Below are 19772 nucleotides of genomic sequence, written 5' to 3' on the forward strand. Positions count from 1 at the left end.
AAAAGCAGACAATTGATTTTCCAAAGCACCCAAACTACCGCCAATTTTGATCTTTTGCACAATGATGGGAGAGTAGATAAAGTTGATATCCCTTAAGTGAGATTGAAAGTTACTCTCTTCATTCTAGAGTAAATGGCTGTGCCCTTTCCCCTCCAGAAAGCTTTTCAGTTTTTCAGCTCAAGCATTGACTGAGCTCAGGGGTTGGCCATCACTACAATAGCAAGAAGTTAGGAATCAACAGTTCAGCAAATAAGTTGGCGTCCAGGAGACAAGACCATGTGTATCTCAGAGGTCAGTTCCTCGTGTGGTGCTTTGTGAAGGGTATTAATAGGTGCTGGACATCCACAGGTGGGATGTGACATGGACCTCCATAGCCCTACTGTGGAGCAAGTGTACTAAACGGGGACCTTGCCACGTGAGTTCAAACTACTGATGGCCAGTGGGGAAATGTATTGCTGGAATTAAATATAGCACTTCCACAATTTTACTGCTATATGCTAATCTTTTATTCAAAGCCATGATTTTGAAAAGTAACACAGACCACCCTGTTGAAGTGAAATGTTTTTGGTAGTGCCTATAAAATCTCTTTCCATCAAAAAACACTACTGAATCCTGAATTTGATTACTTAGCTACGCTTCATGCTGGCCAGAGATCTGATAACAGAGAGCATATGCTGATGCACTGCACAACCACAGCCTGGAATCTGAGATGGTGAATAGCGTTGGAAAAGCAAACATATGGCAAGCCCAGTGTATACCATTGCTGAAAAGTGTGGATCAAAACATGTATTCTGTGCTCTCCTAAAGGCAAATGAACTTACTTCTAAGATAGTCTAACAGGAGAGTCAAAGCCTGGTCTCAAGAATACCTTCCTTTCATCCAAGCTCAAGGGAACTGTATCTGATGTGCTCCCACTGAGCCCAGCTGTTGACACTCAAGTGTGTCTCTGATTCTTCCAAGGGTGTGCCAGAATGGACACCTGCCTGAAACCTGGGCCCTTGCTAATGAAGTAACCAGGACACAGTCAGATCTTCATTTCCAGCTGTGCTTACCAAACAGAAGCAGCTCTGATTGCCCTGCAGAACACATGCACTAGGACAGGGAGAGTGCGGGGTGTGAACACTTCCAAAATATCCCATCCTAACCCAAAGCATAGCTCTCATATTTAGCCAAAGCTTCTCTCTGCTGGAGTTGGAGAAAGCAAGAAGTCCTTTTCACCATCAGCAACTGTTGTGATGGGGTTTTCCCAAGGGTGACTCTGGAGCCACACAAAGCGTGCTCCTCACTCTGTTCCAGCACGTTTGCCTGCACGCCGCATGGGTGTTGCTCTGTTGGAGTTTTGGACTGTTGTGTTGCCTTTTATTTCAGTTGCTGAAATGTGTTGTTTGTAAAATCCTATGATGCTGTCTCCATTTGAGAAAGGAAAAGGGAAGAATTGCAACACAACTAGGGGTATGGAAAAAAGTACAGTTAATGTGTTGGAACAAGTATGGTTTGGCCTTTTCTGGAATTAATGTGTGCCTGATGGTTTCATTCTTGATAGCCGGCAGCTGGAAGGAACTTTCTCTGGCTTCTTTTCAAATCTGAGATCAGTATTTCCTTTTTACTTCTGTTTTCACTCACTGCATTTGTTTTTTATTCACTGATGTACGTTGCTTTATCTCTTAATCTTGATATATGAGGATCAAAAAACATACTCCTTTGTGATATGTGCTGGGTTTAAATCATAACACCATTAGCTTTAACTGGTTTTGTGGACTTGTTGCAGTGGTTGAAATTCTAAGCTCTTTTTCTACAGTTCTGCTTTTAGCTGAGTCTTCGATACGTTTCTCTTCAAAATGACTGGCCTGAGTGATCAATAATTTCTGAAAACCAGATGTACCTAAAAGCTGCCCGCAGTCAGTAGTTGCGTTTTTGAAATCAGAAGAGGTACTGATTGCTGGGTGTTTGTGGATAGCTTTGTTTCAATATCGGTGATTAACTCAAGCGTATAAACCTATAATTCCCTTGACTTGTCTTTTGAATTGCCATACGTTTAGTCTCTTCCTAAATCTCTGTAATAATAGTCCTTTCCTTGATCTTCATAATAATATTACCTCTCGGCCATGGTGGACGTGAGTTAGGTACCAAGGGGTAGGATGTGTTAGCAGTACGCCCAGAGCAGGGTACTTTATGCCTCATGACATTGCTAACGTTTTGGGAGGCACAGAGAGGAGCTTTCTCCAAATTGCACTTACATTTTACATCACCTAGGACATGAAAAGAGACAGGCCCTGTACGGTGGGAGAAGTCTGCCTAAAAAGCGTCCAATAATAGAAGTCAGAGTGAAAATTCAGGGCTGTATTGGATTTCTGGCCCTGTCACGGCCGTGGGACTACTGCTGTCTTAGACATATTTTCATAACCCCAAAAGTACTTGTGCTCATAGAACCCCCGGGCTGCAGATCCACACCTGTTTTTGTCTGTTCTTTATTTGCTCTCATTTAGGGTCAGGGTATTCGATCTCCGCCAAAGCGAATCTTTGTGCTCCCTGTATGCCCACCAGTTAGGAGTGTCTGCGGTCCAGATGGATGACTGGAAGATCGTCAGTGGAGGAGAAGAGGGCTTGGTCTGTGTGTGGGACCAGCGGATGGGCACCAAACTCTGGGAAATGCATGCCAGGTAGTTTTGTTTGCATGGGGCCCCATTGCAAGGGTGTTTATTGGATCTGGCTGACAGGAGGCATGTGGGAATGGGATGATCCAGAACCATAAATGAGAACATGCCCATGTCTAAAGCTTCTGAGAATTCTTTTTAGTTTTCATGTGATTTGAGAACAGATTGTGTCCCCACCTGGAGTCTTGTGCGTGTTTCTGCGCGTGCCCTTTAGCTATTGTAGGCTTTTTACTCGTTAGTTAAAAAGAGCGCTTCAGTCAGCATAAGGGAGCATGGAAATTGTTCCCTGTGGATTTTCTGTGAAGTTCAGTGAGTGTCTTTTCCCTCTGCCTGACCCCTCCCCAGCCAGCATTTGCTTTATTGAACCTTGGATTTAAAATGCTGGACTCCTGGCTGTTGTCTTCAGAGTGACTGGTTCTGGCTGTCTCGATCTGCTATATCCTTACAATACCTGCGTTTCTGTTCACCTCACTCATGCGGTAACAATCAAAGCCAGGCTGGTATTTAAACTCATTTAAATATTAAAATACCAGTTTGCAGTGAAAGCACAAGAAGCACAGTATGAAAGTACAAGCAGAGATCACTATCCGGGAGTTGACCGAAGACCGTCAGTCGCTACTGCCAAGTCATGATTTCCTGATCAAGGCACAATTCCCAGGGAGCTAGCTTTGTCTGAATTAAGACCTCAAGGATTTAGCTCCTTGTAAGTCTGAGTGATACCCTTAATAAGACGAACAGATAAATCCTGATTATTATTTTTTTATTTAAAAAAATCTTCCCCAAAGAGGAGCTAGATGAGGTATTTACAGTCAAGGAAGCTCAAGCTGGAGTTGTCGTTGATTAATAGCAGGTATCATCTTCTCTTTTGACCCTGTGAATTATAAAGCCCGTTGTGATGCGGCTGATGCATTAAGGACAATATTGCATTGACTGTCTCCTGGAGCAGCGCTAATGAGCGTGCCAAGAAGGAGGGCAGGCAGTGCAGATCTGAGCTTTGGGGGTGTAGTAAAAGTGAAATCATTAGATTTAATATTTCAAATACTGTTGAATCTATATAGGAATCAGAAGGGATCACTTCAGTCAAAAAGTCCTTCATCGATAACAACATACGCACCTTCTCTTAGCTGTGCCTACAGCCCAGTGTCATGGATAGAAACCAAGGGCAGCAGCTAAGGGAGACAACAGCAGACATGTTAGGGTGGTGGAGATGAGCCATCCTAATCTGAGAAGATAAATTACTCCTACTTGGAACAGTAAATGCTGCTATAATGGTTCAGGGTTAGTTTATTCACCAGCAAGAGGAAAAGGAGTGAAGACCAGACCTCTTAGCTTGTGACATATAGTGCATTTCTAAAGCAGCCATAGCTCAGTGCTTGGGGGTTTAGGGGTCCTGGGTGTCCCTGTCCTTCATTTTGGGAAGCATCCTGCTTTTCCCGGGAGTGTTCTCCCGCAGTCCTTACAGCAGCAAAGCAAGCAGGGAGCACAGATCCCTTGCAGCCTGTGTACTGCCAAGTGTCCAAAATATTTTTTGGCCTTCATGTGTGTTCTGGTAACAGCCCACTAGATGGGGATAAAAGTCGTGTTTATCTGCTCCAGACAGGCGAAGAGCCAAAGGTGCAGGTTCCCAGTCTCTGGCCATAGAGAATGATTTAAATGAATTCTTGTTTAATCCAGAGCAATTCCTTTACTGCGCTTGGATTTTAGGAGTCTAATGCAGGTGACGTCTCACCCAGTGCTGTGGGTTATTTTTCAGACATCCAGTCCGCCACATATGGTTTAATTCTCATAGCCTCATCACTGCAAACATCCCTGACGAGAAAACTCCCCGAGGTGCCAGCATCACGGACGATGACCTTACCGCACACCGCAAGTGAGTAAGCCAGCTTTGAAGGGTAGGATTTTTGGCACTGCAAAGATCTGTTTTATTATATATTTTTAAATGGCACACTAAGCACATGAGTCATGATCCAGAGCAGTAATAGAGAAAGTATAGCTGAAAAATAAAATAAAGTTTAAAGAGAAGGCTTTCAAAACCATTGATGAATTGGCTCTTTATTTACTTCTGAGCACAAAAAGAAGAGGCATTTCTTTTTCAGCAGGGGAGTGTAAAGGCCACTGAAGCCAGGCAGAGAATGCAGCCCTTTCCTTGCTCTAAATATTAGTAATGATCTCTCCTCTTAAAGGAAGACTACTGATATTTAAGCTCCAGGTTTTGGTATTTGCATTTCAGATGGCTGTTAGCATGTCTAATTGAACTATCAAACTACAGTGTACTTATCTTCCCCCTTCCTGAATAGAGCAGAAATGTTTCAGCAGATGACAGTCACGTCTCTGCAGTGCTACAGTGAATGATTCACCGTTGGTTTCCAGGGCTTTGTGGGGTCCCTGGAAGGGAGCAGGAGGGAGTTTTCTCCATTAAAACTGCACAGACAGCCCTGGCAAAGAAGGGATGGGCTTTTATAGTCAGCCTCTGAAGCACTGAATTCTAATCCTTTATGGCAATCTCTAACTTCCTTTCCCCTGTTGAAATATATAATTAAGGTAAAACGGTGTGTCCCGGTTGTCTTTTTTTACAGGCATCGAGGAATCATTTATGCCTACGAGTTCTCAGTGGACCAGCTGGCTGTAGAAAGCGTCCTTCCTATTTGCCGCTCTTCCTACGATGAAGTGACTGGTTACAACTACAACATTGGCCTTGCAGTTCCCTATGATAACATTTAGGTAACTCGCTTTACTTGGCTTCCGTGGTCCGGCCCTCTGCCAAGCACATGGCCAAAGGCAAGAAGGAGATCCATGTGGGACAAGTGCCAGAAAGATGGCATCGGCTGCAGGCACATCAAATGGGCTGCACGTTTGCTGAAAACTTGGGGATCTGAACCAGAACAGAGGGTATGGCTGCCGTCAAGCACAGCACTAAAACATGTCGCTGCGCAAATGTTCAAAGGTCCGCTATGGTGGAACGGAGGGACTGAAGAGTGGAAGGGAACGGTACACGTCAGTGTAAACAAAAATGTTCATTCCTGCTGCTTGTGGGAAAAACGCTGCTGACCCCCTCTTGGCAGAGGACATGGTCAGGAAGTGAGAGCCCCGAGTGGCAAACTGCTGAAGGGGCGGGAGGCTGGGCGCACATTCAGTTGTTCATGCCTGTCCTGAGAAGGGGGAAAAAAAACCACTAAGGGCTTGGAAAAGGCATGTTGCTGAGCACGTGTTTGAAATTTCTTTCCTTTTAATGAGCTGCTCGTTCTTCTTTTCCTTGGAGTGCATCAGAAGGTGTCTCGGAACAGGACCGTGCACAGAAGGTTACAGTGCTTGGGAGAGGGGAGTGTGATGGAGAGAGGGAGGAGAAGGTTGGCCTTGGCCAGGCTGCATGCTTGGAAACTCAGCAGGCCACACGCATCAAAATTATTTTAAAATAAATTATTTTTTTAAGCCTCTAAAATTCTGAATTAAATGTTTTCTAATTGTACGTGTATGTGTGTTTGTGGGTTTTCTGTTCGTAAGTCTTTGTAGGGTGAGCTAACCCCTATGCACTGGAACTGTCACGTCTGGCTGTCATGTCTCAGGTTAGTTGTCAGGTATGTTCTTGGCTGGGTCATGCCCTTCCTTGGCACCTGGAGGTTTTCCCCAGGTGGCTGGGACTTGGGCTTCTGACGCTGTCCTCGCTTCTGAGCTGGGAATTGATCATGTTGGTGTGGTGAAACAGAACAGATGAACTGGCCGCAATCTCTCTGCGTGGGTGTTGGCACTAACGCTGTGGAGAAGCACCCAGGCTGAAGGGTAAGATGTGGTACCTCAGGTGAAAATGAGGACGAAGGCTTTATCTTAAGCCCAAGTTGCACTGACGTAGGTAGAACCAGTTTGGCGGACAAGAGCTCGAGTCCTGCATGGGTATGTTTTACAGTTTTAAAACTATTTTTTGGTTGTGATTTGCCCTTGTAAACTGCCTGGTGCAAGCCAAAGCCGTGTAAATTCAGTTTAAATTGAGGTTAAGTTTTAATTTAACACTTCTTTGCTGGCTTAATGGAATCAATTTAAAGGTACAATGCTGGGGAGGGGTACAGGAAATGTACCCAAACCTGCAGGAGAGGGGCTGGCTGGACTGTCACTTCAACCCTTGACCAGTCACTGGGGCAGCTCCTGCAGAGTTTCGTGCTGCCATCCTCCTGCCTGGAGAGAGCTGTATTTCACAGCTCTTCATTGTCTTTGGCTTGGGGCGGTTTTCCATGACCCCTAGGCCACAGATGTGTGTGTTTGGTTTTTAACAGTTAGCTTTTTCCTTTTGATGAACTGGTACAAGAAGAGCAAGGCACGAAGTCTTTCTGTCTCACCAATAAATTTTATCTTTCGTAAAGCTCTAGTCTTTTTTTTTTCTTCCTCTGCCCTTCTAAGCCAGCTCCCTTCCTTCATTCCTGGAAGAGCAAGAAGTGTCACGGCTATGTAGTTTGGACAAGAGCTCAGCTGAAACCTGTCGTATAAATAATAGTTTTTGCAGCACAAATGATTTTGTGGGTTGCTCCAGCTCCGTGTCTCCTGATGTAGCTGGACAAAGAGAGCTTCTGCCATCATTGTTCTCTTCCCCTCTCCCGTGACCTGCTGCCCAGTCTCACTTAATACACCCGTAGCTTGTTCTGACTTTGACTCTCCTTATCTTGCCTCATTATCTCAGGACAGCTTTGTTCTTTCTTCATCTCCCTGCTGCAAGCAGCAGCAAAGTTTGTCTTGTGCCTTTTTCTGTTGAGCCCTTTTTCTGGAGTCTACCTCTGCACTTCCCCTCTCCCTCTGTGCTGTCCGCAGCAAGGCTGCCTCAGTATCGCTCTTCGACTGTGGTAGGCATTGAGCTGCAGCACCTGTGTTTGTAATTTGTTTGTAAATATGTTTATTTTCTTGTGCAGAGAAGACCTACAAGCCATCAATTCACTGGGGACCAAACATCAACCCATCCAGATAATAGAAAGCTTGCATTGTCTCCAGTGGAGAAGTCTCTGTCCTCACAGCCACCGTGTCCTTGGCTTATGGTCTGGGTGCAGCTTCTCAGGGTGGATTGGAGGGTTGTTCTTTTGGTCTGTTTTTCCTGTCAATGGAATTCATTTAGGAAGGTTGTACCGCAGCAGAAGATTTAGCATTCATAATGCGAATGAGGGCACTTAGGCGGTTGGAAAGTATCCATGCTGGGAGTTTAATTCTTGTTTCTGAAAAGGGATGTTGTCCTACTTGGTAGTCATTAATACGGTGCTGAAGTGGGTGCTGGAGTGTAGCAAATGCAAGCGTGACTGTTTACATCTTTGCCAGCGTTAGGTGACATTTAAGTGGAGCCTCTTCCTTCATAACTTCAAGAGCGAGAATGGAGCCACCATCCAGTCTTACCAGAGATGGATCCCACCTTTGGATTTCCCACCTGGGGACTCCCTAGGACTTGTTAGTGCTACCAGTTTGTGGTAGGTAGGGGCAAAGGTGGACTCCTGTCTCGGCAGATCCCTGTTGTATCCCCCAGCCAAAGGTTATCACCCAAGGAGGGGGCACCTGTGTGTGGGTGGTGCCCAGGGCTGACGGCAGCGGTTCGAGATGAGGAGCTGCACTCAGGACATGTTGGGCCGGTGTTGAGGCTTGACGTGGTTGGAGTGAAGGCGGAGGCACGTGCTGTGCGAGAGCGGGGTACAGGGTGCCAGGCCGGTGACCATCAGATGGGCTGGGTGGTTGGAGACAGCTAAAGAACCAGAAGGCATCGAAGAAGGAAGTAGTTTGGGGCGAAGAGCCTCAAGAACGACTTCTGGTTTCTATTGTTGATGACAGTGATACTTAGCAAAAAAGAGGTGTTCTTTGTCTTTGTGAGAAGCATCCCTGGATGTAAGTTTCTTCCCTACTTATTCTCCAAAGAGAATATCTGATCAAAGCGGGAGACTGTCTCTATACCGCAGCCTCCAGCTGCTGCCAGGCTCCAGCGCTCTGACTTCAGTGAAAAGCGATGGGTGGTGCATGGCAAAACAGTCTTGATGCAAAGGCTGTGGTAGGACACACTCAGCTGTAGTGCTGTACTGGAAACCCCCCTAGCTGTCCCTTCGCATATTTTGGGTCCAAACCACCGGCAAAGGCTCCAAGAAAGTGCCTTTTGCCTCTATTTCATATCCTTGACCACCTTGGAAGTGGGGGAAGAGCGATTCCAGCATTTTGTGGTCTGCTGTCCATCTCTCGATGCTGAGGAGCGGTGTGAGGTGGAACAGCGGGTGCGCTTTGTGCAGAGAGGAACTGTGGGGGTCTCTGCCTCCTCTCCCCTTCCCTGTAGCTCGGCTTGGCAGAGCAGCACCTTCAACTCCCACGCTGCAGCCTTTCCTGCCCTCAGCCTCTGCGTTTGTGCGCCTGTCCAGAGGGGAAGGTTCCTCAGTTGCTCTCAGAGAGGGGTGAGCACATGATATTGATGAGCCACAGCAGTGCAAAAAATACTACTTTATGCCCTCTCTGCTCCTCTTTTCTTTCAGTGGCATTTGCTCATTTCCCCCTTCTATGGATGGTCCTAAAACCTGCAGCTCGCTTTTGGCCAGTGCTGATGTTCTCCCAGCCCCTACCAGTCTCTCGTACCTGTGAGGCTTCCCTGCTGCTGAAGGGGAAGATGAGGCAGCAGTGGCTGGAGACCTCGTAAGAACCAAAGGATGAAGCAGTAGGAACCAGTGGGGAAAGCGCCTGTTCCAGATCAGGCTTTGTGCCATTGGCAGGCTCTGGTCAGAAACATTGACCTTCAGCCTCTGGGCCCAAGTCATGGAAAGCATCTGCTGGCTTTGTTGATGGGGGAGTTCCTGTGTCACCTCGGCATCAGAGGGAGCCATCTGAAGGAAGGGGGAGCGCCTCAAAACTTAGCTTACGGATACCAGCTGCAACTGGCTGCCTTGGCTGCATCGCTGCGTGCTCCTGTGCTACGCCCCTGCTTTCCTGCGCCTCCCATCCTTCCCGGGCAGGTGCTCCCTCTGGTTCAGTCTCCTGCCTTTCCCAAGCTCCACTGTGGCTGAGGGGTGGGTGGGTGGGGATGGTGAGGTGGGTGTCGCTGGTGGGGAACTGGCTCAAACTGTCTGTTCCCTCTGTGCCAAAAAAAAAAAAAGCCACCCTGCCTGGGGCATCGGCCCTGCAGTCGTGCGGGTTGCTCTGTCCTGCTCTTCCAGAGCCACGGTCGCTGCTCTCTGCGATGAAGGCTGAGCGGCTTTACAGCCTTCCCTGAGTTTTCCAACATGCAGCAAAGCTGCTTCAATTTTCCAATTACCCTCTGCTGACACCGCTGGGGTCTGCAATGGAGCTGTGCGCCACATCACAGGTCTCAGCGTCTTGGCAGCTCTCGCTGTGCCCTGCAAAAGAACAATTATCCTTTATCGAACGCTCTGGGCTTTGCAGGATTTTGCTGTGGTCTGCGACAGCAATGTTACCCTTGCCAAATTTCCCAGCGCTCTGCCAGCTTGTCCTGCCCTTTACAGAATTATTATCCTCCATCTCTCTGGGTTTTGATGTCCGTAATGTCAACATTGCATTACACAGCCCTGGCTTTCACTGGCTGTGGGAGTGATGCGCCTGCCCACCTGGAGGAACCGTTACTGCGGGCAGGGCTGTTACGCAGCCTTGGGCTCCTGGCCTTCACCAGCGGCCCTTGGCCGAGGTGAGGGTCAGGCTTATCTTCCCCGTCCCTCCTGTTCCACCCTCCCTTTCGTCTGCTCTGTGCAACCCTCCCTCCCACTCCCATCTTCATCACATTTCCCACAGAGGAGACAAACACAAGCGACGGTCAAAACATGCTGCACCCAGTTTGCGTTGGGTCCTGCCCCTGCTTTCCCACAGCGTCTGCTCCCGTGCTTTCCTTGCCACCTAACAGAATAGCTGGGGGACAGCTACGTCCTATGTCCAGCTAAGCTCAAGGGATAATAATTACTCTCTTACTGATCCTCTTCAGTCCTCCTGCCTTCTGTTTCTCTGCGTTACATGATCTAGCCAGCCCTTGCCGGCTACAAGAAGTACTGATGTCTCCTCCAAGAAACCCATGGCATGGAGGGGGAGTGGGACCCCGAGTGGACCGCCAGGCTGCAGCAGCAGCAAGGGCTTTGCTCGGGACGGCCTTTCAGCCACGCACAACAGCTGCGGGGAGCAGGGTGAGGCTGCCAGCACGAAGCCTGCAGCTGGTCCTGGGCACTAGTTCCCGTGAGAAGACGGGGGAAGGAACCTGTGCCTGTTCCTGAAACCTGGGGAGAAGCTGGACGTTGTGCTTGCGTGTGTGTGTGGGGAGGGAAGGGAGGAGGAGGACGAGGCTCAGCTGGAAGGTCAGGCTCTGACCATCTGCACCGGACAGTGCCAATGCAGTGCAGCTGGGGCCGAGCACAGCTGATGGAGGCGTCCGGAGGAGCAAGAGAGCAGAACTGAAGACTCCCAGAGCCCTGCAAATGCAGACAAGGCTGTGGCTGCCATCAGGCAGCACCGGGAGACCCTCAGAGCCTGAAAGGCCGCACTGGCGGAGCTGGGAGCTGTATGGCCACCATCCCCTCCCCAGCCCTGCCGCGGCACCGGCACCAACCCTGGCTCTCACCACCCAGCCCACGTGCCAGCGCCACAACGGCTCAACCAATGCCACCCATGGGTGGCAGCAGTGCAGGCCCACGGCTTTGCGGCACGTCCAGCCTCAGTGTGGTGGCATCCCTGTGCCTGGAGCTGCAAGATGGGCTCAGCTCCATCCCTGCGGCTCCCTCTGAAGCTGGGTCAGCCCCGGCATGTCCTCGGTGCTGCCGAACAGTACAGGTCTCTCTAGGACAGGACTGCATTGCAGGGATGGGCTGTCCTTAGCTGGGTTAGCGTGGCTGCTCTCCTGCTGCTGGCTCCGAAGCACTGCTTTGGTGCAGGGGCTGTGGGCAGCAGCCGTGAACAGAGGGCCGGGGGGGGGGGCCTCCTCTTGGCTGCACACCCCACACTGATGGGCAAGACAGGGCTTTTTGGAGGGGCAAATCTGCACAAGCCTGCCATGGCGAGTCCTTATCTCGGCCCTCAGCACAGGGATGCCTGGGCAGTGCAGAAACCCCCCCCCCGCCAGCGTGGAGCAGGAGAAACTGTTTGTACCCTGAGCCAGGGAGCTGGCAGACACTTGCTGCCCATGGGGGGGATGGAGGGGGCTGGACATGGCAGCACCTCCATCGCTCCCTGCAGCCTTCGCTCATGTGCTGTCAGCTGCTTGCTGTGGCAGGGGCTAGTTTCCCATTGAGCGTTCATGTCACAGGGGAAGCTATTTTTGATAAAACAAACAAATCTTTCCAGCTTTCCTAAAAATAGTTATTGCCCTTTTTTTCCCCCTCTCCCTTCCCAGCTCAGGCTGCCTTAGAGACAGAAATCCGCCTTGAGCCATCCAGTTATTAATACCAGTAAACAAACCCTTATCTCTGGTGCCTTGTTCTAGCAGGAACATGTGGGGGCGGGAGCCACCTGGCTGCCAGGAGCCCACATCCCCAAGTCCCCCCCATCCCTGCTGCCTGCCTCAGCATGGTCCCACGCTGCCCCTCCTGCCTGGCTCCATCTGGCAGGTGCAGCCCAGGTGGCTGGTTTGCATTTGATTTGGGGTTATTCCTCATGCTGCTGCCACCTCCACTGTTTTGAGCATCTCACGGGATGCAGCGGGGGATGTGATTGCCCTTCAAGGTACTGAGGCTGCTGCTTTTACCTCCTGCCTCCCCATCCCTGCCTGCATACAGTCCCTTGGCATGGGGATCGGGGGGCTCACAGCACAAACGGGCAGCCTCTGCCCCAGAGCAGCACAGGGCAGAGGCCAAAAATTCCAGTTTAAGAGGAGCCCAGGTTTTGTGGAGGCTCTCTGCACAGGCGGAGACCCTGCCAGGTGCTGGGTGATGGAAGGACAGAGTATTTCTCAGCAAGGAGTAAAAAGAGAAATACCTTTTATTACAGATAAAAGCCTCATGTTTCTAGAGAGCAGAAGGCAGCCCCACTATGGGACAGGCACACAGGCGGGTACGAAGGGCTTGGTGCCAGGATCATGGAGCTGCTGCAGTGTCCTTTCCCTCCTCCTCCTCCTCCTCGTGCAGCTCCCACCAGGAGGGAGCTGGAGGTCAGTAGCAGTGTGCGATGGGCTCCATGTTGAGGAAGCGGACGTGCATCTTGGTTTCAATGTCGATCCCCTGCCACATCTGCAAGGGGAAGGGCATGAGCAGGGCTGGGATGGGGGCTCAGCTCAGTGCCCACACCGAACACCCAGGTCCCTGCAACTGCGGGGCAGCCTCCTCCTGGGGAGACAAGCAGAGATGCCACCAACCTTAAGGAAGTCTTCAAAGGTGATGCCCTCATACACCTGGTCCGGCCCCTGGGAGCAGTGAGAGAGAAAACATTACAGCTGCCCCACACCAATGGGGCAGGAGCCTTGGGTCACCGGGCGTGGGTCCCTTGGGGCTACGGGCCATACCTGCCATGGGGGTGCAGCGCTGGCCCTGCACCGTGCCCCATGGCCAGCCCAAATTTGGTTCCCAGAACCACCACAGCTGCAAGGCACTGCCTTTTGTGTAAGCGATAAAGCCCCAAGCACTGAGGCTGGTTCTTTATGGGGTGCTGTTTCCTTACACCCCCCCTTGGCCTCTTATAATGGGGAAGGTGGAAATAAACCAAAAACAAAAATCTGAAAGCTGCTGCCTGCAAAAGAAGCTTCACCAGCCAAAGCAGCCTGGGGACGGGGGAGATGACCCAGACAGGACAGACACCTTCCAGCCCCATTTTCAATACCATCATAGTGCCTCTGTGCCACAGTAGAGCAAGGAACTAGCTCCCACCATTTGTCCCACACAGATGCTGGCTGCCTCCATCATGGCCCCGTCGGCAATGGACCGCGCTGACTCCTTCTCCAGATGGGGGTTCCCCGACAGCAGCTCCTCCACCACCTGTGAGGCAGTGGGTCAAAGCCGAGGCGGGGAATTGGGTGGTGGTGGGGCAGGAGGGACCATACGTTACATTTCTGTACTCCTGCAGCGTGATCTTCCCATCGTGGTCTGAGTCGTACATGTGGAAGAGGACTGGGAAGGACGAGAGGAGCGCGGCAGGGTCAGGGAGCCCTGTCCTGCCGTCCCCCTGACGCCCCTGGGCTGTGGACAAGCCTCACATTTGAGTTTCTCTTTCCGGAAGCGATCGAGCTGCTCCTCGTCCATGTTCATCTCGATGGGTCTGAAGTAGGACATGATGGTCAGGAAGTCTTCAAAGTTTATCTCATCTGCCAGGCCATCCGACTCCTGCCGCAGGTTCCTGCCGAGAGCAGAGCCGCTGGTGATGGGCAGCTGGGACCCACCCCCGGCCGCCCACTCCTGCCTGCCACAGAGCCCCACGCATCTCTCGGCAAAGCTTTAGGACTGGGTTTTCCCTAAGACTTAGCTTAACGGTCTGTAATTTTCACCCTGGCTCCATCCCAGGCTTTAGGAAGACGATCTTTACCCAGCCATGGTCCACTTTCAGAGGAAAAACCAACTACCCTGACCCTCCCCACGGTGCCAGGGATGTTCTTACCGCTTGTCAAAAAAGGCATCGACGATTTTCCCCCTGATTGGGTTGAACTCCAGATCAGGGATGCTGTCAAAATTCTCCTTGCTGCGAAGGAAACAGAGACAGCCCGAAGCGTGAGGGAGCCGCGGAGGAGGGAGATGCTGCGACAGTCACCAAAGGGCTGGGGCAGAAGCTCCAACCCCGTTCTTTCAAAGTATTAATGAAAAGAAAAAGAGGTTATTTGCCTCAATTCAGACTGAAAGCACACCATGCTGCTGCGTCAGTCTGTGCTTGGTGCAGCTACAGGGGATTTTTGTCCCCACTAAAATGGGTCTTTAGGAAGCACAGGACCGATGCTGGGTGTTTGCATGACTTGATCTGCAAATGGCTGCATGGTTTTCAAAGAGTTTTCAGAGGAATCAGGTACTGAATGGGGCTCGATGAAGCGAGGGAAGGAGCTTCTGCCATCCACTCCCCCCCTTGGCTTCCTCAGCCCTGCACTGCCCCACTGCCTCTCGCTGCCGCCCTGTGCAGTGCTGCACAGACACCAGGCTGAGCCTGTGCTGGTTGTTTGCCATCAACTTTCTATAAAGCAAATGAGCCAAGAAATAATCTCCGGGGCGGGGGCGAGCAGAGGGCAGCGGGGCTGCCCGGCCTGTGCTGACTCCCAGCGTGGCTGGTGAAGCTGGCCGGACAAGCCAGAGCGTTTCCGAGGAAGCGGCGCCACAGCTTTGGTGCACAATTGCTTGCACAGATGCTGAGGAGGGGGAAACCGGCAACTGCAAACCCACCGCAGCTGCTGGTAGGAATTTCTCACTTCCCTCCCAAAACTGATTTTAAAGCTGGGGAAAATGGGATGCTTGGCAGAATGACCCTGCTCTCAGGCCACGGCTTCACCACTCACTTTTCCTCACATTATTTGCAATGCCACATTGCAGAGAGCCAGCTCAGCACAGCCGTGGGATGACGGGGGAGGACACACTCGTCCTCGCGGCCTGGGGAGTCGGGGGTCTTGACTAGGCACCCTTCACCAGCCCAGGCACCGCAGGTGACGCTCCTGCCAGCCCCCAGCAGGCTTATCCCCCTTGGCCTCTTGTAACGGGGAATCACCCAGTACCATCACCCCGGCAGTGGAAACAGAAGCGCTGTACCGGATCGTCAGCTGGTCCCGGCTCAGCTGCTTGAATCGCCGGTGCAGGTGCTCGATCTGTTCAGAGGTGACTGTTGGGGGAAAAGAGAGAGGTGACAGGGGGTGAGCTCCCTGGGAACCCCAGGACACCCAGCTGCAGAGCTCGTGTCCTGCACCAAAACCTGCCGCAACACTTGTTCCCTGGGGACACCACCAACGCCCGCCCCATCTGGCAATAGCCAAAAAGCTGCCTGCTCTCGCAACCCCCCGGCAGCGGGGCAGGGCCCTGGGCACGTCTCGGCACAGTAGTCCCCGTCCCGGCTTCCCTTTGGTGGCCTGCGCCGCCCTGCAAGGTCCCTCTTGCTGTGCTGGTCCCAGTGTGCTCTGCCCCTTGTTCACTGCAGGGGGGTGACAGGGTGACACCAAGGGCTGGTTTATCAGCACTCCCAGTCTGCAGGAACTGCCCTGGCCCTGACTGCGTGGCGTGGCACGGCGCGGCGCGGCGCGGCGCGGCACGGCAGGCTCCCACCCCACCCCACCCCACCCCATCCCAGTTTAGGATCCTCAGTAGCAGACCCTTCAAACAGGCTTGACCATTTAACTGGGGGTTTGTTGGGGCCGTGCCCAGACAGCACGTCTCGACCTGCCCTGGGACACCTCTGCCTGCAGCTGGGAGGTTCATGTGCTCATGTCCATACCCATGCTGGGTGACAGAAAATAACGCTTAAGGAAATTAAAAAAAAAAGAAAACCCCAAAGCTGAGAGCAGCCACCTGTCTCGTGCCTGTATCAGCACCCAAAAAGCTAATCTGGGCTTCGAAATAGCTGCTGCTGCTCGTGGGGAAGCTGGGGCACCGGGAAGCCCCGACCCATGGAGGTGGGCGCTGCCTCCCCTAGGGGTGCACCAGCGCCCAGGCAGCGCAGCTGCACCTGCCGGCGCATCAGCCTGGGGCAGGGGCTGGAAGCGGGGTGCCCATCAGCCTTGCTTTGAGACCGACGAGCGCTGAGGCTGCAGCGTGAGGCTCAGCAGTGCCTTTTCACCTCCTTAATCCCATGACACAGGTTATTTTATTTATTCCCAGTTGTTCTTTACAGGCTGTAACCAAGCTCTTACAAACCCCCAAAGACATGCAGAGCCTCTCTCATGCAAATATTGACAGTAGCCATTCCCAGGAGCCAGGGAAGCAGCTTCCAGCTCTGTTTGCAGGAGCTGGTGGCGTCTGCCCAGGCGCCAGCTGGACCCACAGGCTCGCTGCGGCCCTGGCCGGAGCCGGGCATGGCGCGGGGCTGCGCCGGCAGCTGGTCATCAGCCTTTCCCGGCGGCGGGAGAAAGATAAAAGCATGCTAAAGTATAATTGAGGGGTTGCAAATGGTTAACTGCTACGGCTTAAAGACAATAGGTCGATGCTGAGCTCGTGTGCTCGCTGTCTGGCGCGCTTCCTCTTTCTCTTTTATTATGTTTAAATAATGTCCTTTACTCTGTTTCTGGCTGCTGCTTCACAGCCTTGAGATAGAAACTATTGATCAGTAAGGGTGAGCATTTACAGACCTCTATTAATGGACTGGAAAACCCATCTGTGCTTGCTGCTGGGGCTCTGTGCCTGCCCCACGTCTGCCTGCGTTGGCAGCTGCCCGACCCTTTGTGGAATGAGGCCGTTTAAGCCCCTGGCCTGGCTTTGGGGGGGGTTCCCCCCTCTGAACCCACTGGCTCTCAGGCAGTGATGCCTGGCGGCACGGCTGCTCAGGCACCACCTGATTTTTTTTTACACACACACACAAACTTTCTCTGGACTTTGCTTTCCAATTTTTCCCACAGAGGAGCGACCTTTTACTTTCTCCCTTGACAACACCGCCGTCACCATGGGAGCAGCTAGGCCACCAAGCCTTCAGCATCTGTGACTTGGTTGCACACCAAAAATCTTCGACCTCTCGGAAAAATGTCCCAGACATAGACATGACAAAAAAAAACCTGGGGTCACTGGCTGGATGCTCATGGTTGCTCCAGCCCCACTCCCCGTCCAGCCCACAGCAGCAAGGCAAAAAAGAGGGCTCTTCTTCCTCCGTCTTTCCCCAAACCCAGGTCTTCCTTGCCCCGCTCCAAGCTGCAGCACAGGGCTGGCGGCGCAGGCACGTCTCCGAGGGCCACACCGGTCCTGCAAAGGGCAGCAGCGCTCGGCTGCTTTCCAGAAAAAAAAGCTGCATCTTCACAAAGGGCAAAGGCTTTCCTCCAGCAAAGGCTGGCTCAAGGGCAGCAGAGGCCGCTCCTATCACTGAGGAACAGCGCTCTGATGCTGCAGGCCCATGTCCAAGCATGGCAACCTACGCTATAGGAGAAAAAAAGGTACACAAACCAAAGAGTGCTGGGTTTGCTGTTTCCCAGCCTGCAGAGGTTTGTGCTACTTGAGCAAAGAGCAGCCCCCAGGGGGAAAATGCACGGAGGGGCTCAGCCACGGGCTGCCCTCCCTGTGCCATATTTCGCCTCGCTGGGCTGACCTGGGCGCAGGAAAAGAGCACATCGTCCTGAGAAAAGCCACTTCAACACCAGGCAGGTGCCACTGCTGCAGCTTCGTGATCAGGCATGCAGCAGCAGGCATGGGAACCAGTCCCAGTGGCCCCGAGCAGACAGCTGTGAGTGCCCCTGCGGCTTTTGGGGTTTAAAGCACTGAGGTAAAAGGCAAAGGACTGTTCCCCGAGCACATCCTGGGGACCCGCAGGGAGCTCTGCCCTGTCCCCGCTCCTCCCATGGGACCAAGGGTCACTGCGATGCCCTCCAAGAGATTGTACCGCAGCAGCAAGCCTGTATAAAAACTTGCATTCCCTAGGTTTTTCTAGCAGCAGCTGCAGCATGGTGGGAGCCCTGTGAATCCTGCCGGCAGCATACTCCATGCACCCCCGGCCGTGGCATGGGGTCATCACCCCTCTCCTTCCTGCCCCGACCTCCAGGTTCAGTGAGACTTTTTTTGGGTGTTGCCTTTGTAAACCCTTCTCTGGGGCGGATTCACAGGGGCACTCAGGTGTGAGGCAGGTGCCTCCCACAGGCAGGTGCTAGAGAAAAGCCCACGGGCAGCCCTGCCTGTGTGGGAGGTGCCTGTGCAGGCAGCCTGGCAGCACTGGCATGGCAGGATCCCCGAGCCAAGGCGTTCCCAAAATCTTCCTCCAACCCTGGGCTGCCTCGCTCGCACCCCGGGGGCTCCCCAGGCTGCTGCCTGCGGGGAGGGCTGAGTTCGCCCCGGGGCGCTGCGGTGCTCAGCCCTCACTGGGGGAGGAGGAGGAGTGAGAGGGGAGGAAGGGTGGTGTGACCGTAGGGTCAGTGGCAGGGCTGGGGCAAGGTGCCGGACCCCTCCCAACCACGGCACATCCTTTGGCAGCGGGCAGAGCTGCCTCCCTCCAGCCCTCCCTCCATCACAGCCTGCTCCGGGTACGGTGGGAGCCGGAGGAACCAGCCAGGAGCACCCTGATCTCTGTGCCCAGAGCTGGCCACGTCCTGGGACATCCCGGAGCGAGGACATTTCCAGGAGGGAGGCATCCACCCCGTCCTATGCACCAGCCCCTGCTTGGAGCTCTAGGCCATGTCCCCGCCGCGGAGCCCTGCCTGCTGGTCCCTTCGCCCCGCACCACCGGGCACTACGCACCGTCCCAGCCCCAGAGCATCACCGAACGGCAGCGGAGCCGGTGGCTCCTGCGCAAAGCAGCGACGCGGGGACGATTTCTTGCAGTAGCGGGGTGGGTGGGCAAAGCCCTGCTGGGGCCCACACGTGTGCACGCTCGACGCCCCGGCTGGCGGCAGTGCGGCACCGGGGGTGCGTGGGTGCATCCCTGTGGGTGACATGGCTGCACCCCCGCACCCACCCGGTGACATACCAGCACCCCCGAGTGACCTGCCTACGTTTCCTCCCCCCCACCCCGCCCCCATCCCGCGGTGACATGCCTGCGTCCCCCAGGTGACAGGTCCTGCGCTCCCCCTTCCCTCCCCCCGCCCCGGGTGACAGGTCCCCTGCGGGGCCGGACCCCCGTGTCCCCCTCCGGGTGGGGTGCGCGGTGCCCGGCGGTGGGGCAGGAGGGCTCCGGGGGTGGGAGGGGGCGAAGGCAGCGGGCAGGGCCCGGCCGAGGCGCCGCCGGTCGCGGCTGCCCCGGGGCCCCGCGGCGGGCGATACTCACAGCCGGTCCTGTCGGCCAGCTCCCGCGTCTCGGCGGGCACGGAGTGCGCGGAGCCCATCCCGGGCCGGGCCGGGCCGAGCCGTGCCGGGAGGCGGCGCGCCGGGGGCCGCTGCACCGGGCGCCGCCGCCGCCGCCGCTTATAAGGGCGGGCGCGGCCGGGAGGGAGGCGGCGGCGGCGCGGCTCCCCCGGGTCCCTGAGCTCCCTGCCGCCGCGCTGTCATTAGGTTCCAGAGTTAACAGACCCTGGTGTAGATGGGAACTCCCTCCGAGCCCCGGCGCGGGGGCTGCTCCCCTGTGCGCTGGTGGCACTTGAAACCGCTCGTGGCTGTGGACACCGCATGGCCCAGG

General features: G+C 53.7%; 2 protein-coding genes across 2 annotated transcripts in view; one reads left to right on the plus strand and one right to left on the minus strand.

Annotated features, from left to right (window-relative positions):
• Positions 1-6120, plus strand: part of FBXW8 (F-box and WD repeat domain containing 8) — a 51623-nt gene extending 45503 nt beyond the window's left edge. Inside the window, exons 9-11 of the mRNA XM_075110374.1 lie at positions 2487-2660; positions 4408-4524; positions 5231-6120. Of these exons, the coding sequence (XP_074966475.1) occupies positions 2487-2660; positions 4408-4524; positions 5231-5375 (436 nt within the window). The 3' untranslated portion in view covers positions 5376-6120. The remainder of the gene's footprint in view (positions 1-2486; positions 2661-4407; positions 4525-5230) is intronic.
• A 6419-nt stretch (positions 6121-12539) lies between these two features.
• On the minus strand, positions 12540-19572 carry TESC (tescalcin). The gene is made up of 8 exons (XM_075110317.1): positions 19425-19572; positions 15290-15359; positions 14163-14243; positions 13765-13904; positions 13617-13678; positions 13439-13546; positions 12931-12978; positions 12540-12805 (listed from the first exon to the last, which is right to left on the minus strand). The coding sequence occupies exons 1-8, from the start codon at positions 19480-19482 to the stop codon at positions 12728-12730; spliced, it is 645 nt and encodes a 214-aa protein (XP_074966418.1). The 5' UTR covers positions 19483-19572; the 3' UTR covers positions 12540-12727.
• Positions 19573-19772: the final 200 nt, after the last annotated feature.

The sequence above is a fragment of the Phalacrocorax aristotelis genome, chromosome 15, assembly GCF_949628215.1.
Source record: "Phalacrocorax aristotelis chromosome 15, bGulAri2.1, whole genome shotgun sequence".
Lineage (NCBI taxonomy): Eukaryota > Metazoa > Chordata > Aves > Suliformes > Phalacrocoracidae > Phalacrocorax > Phalacrocorax aristotelis.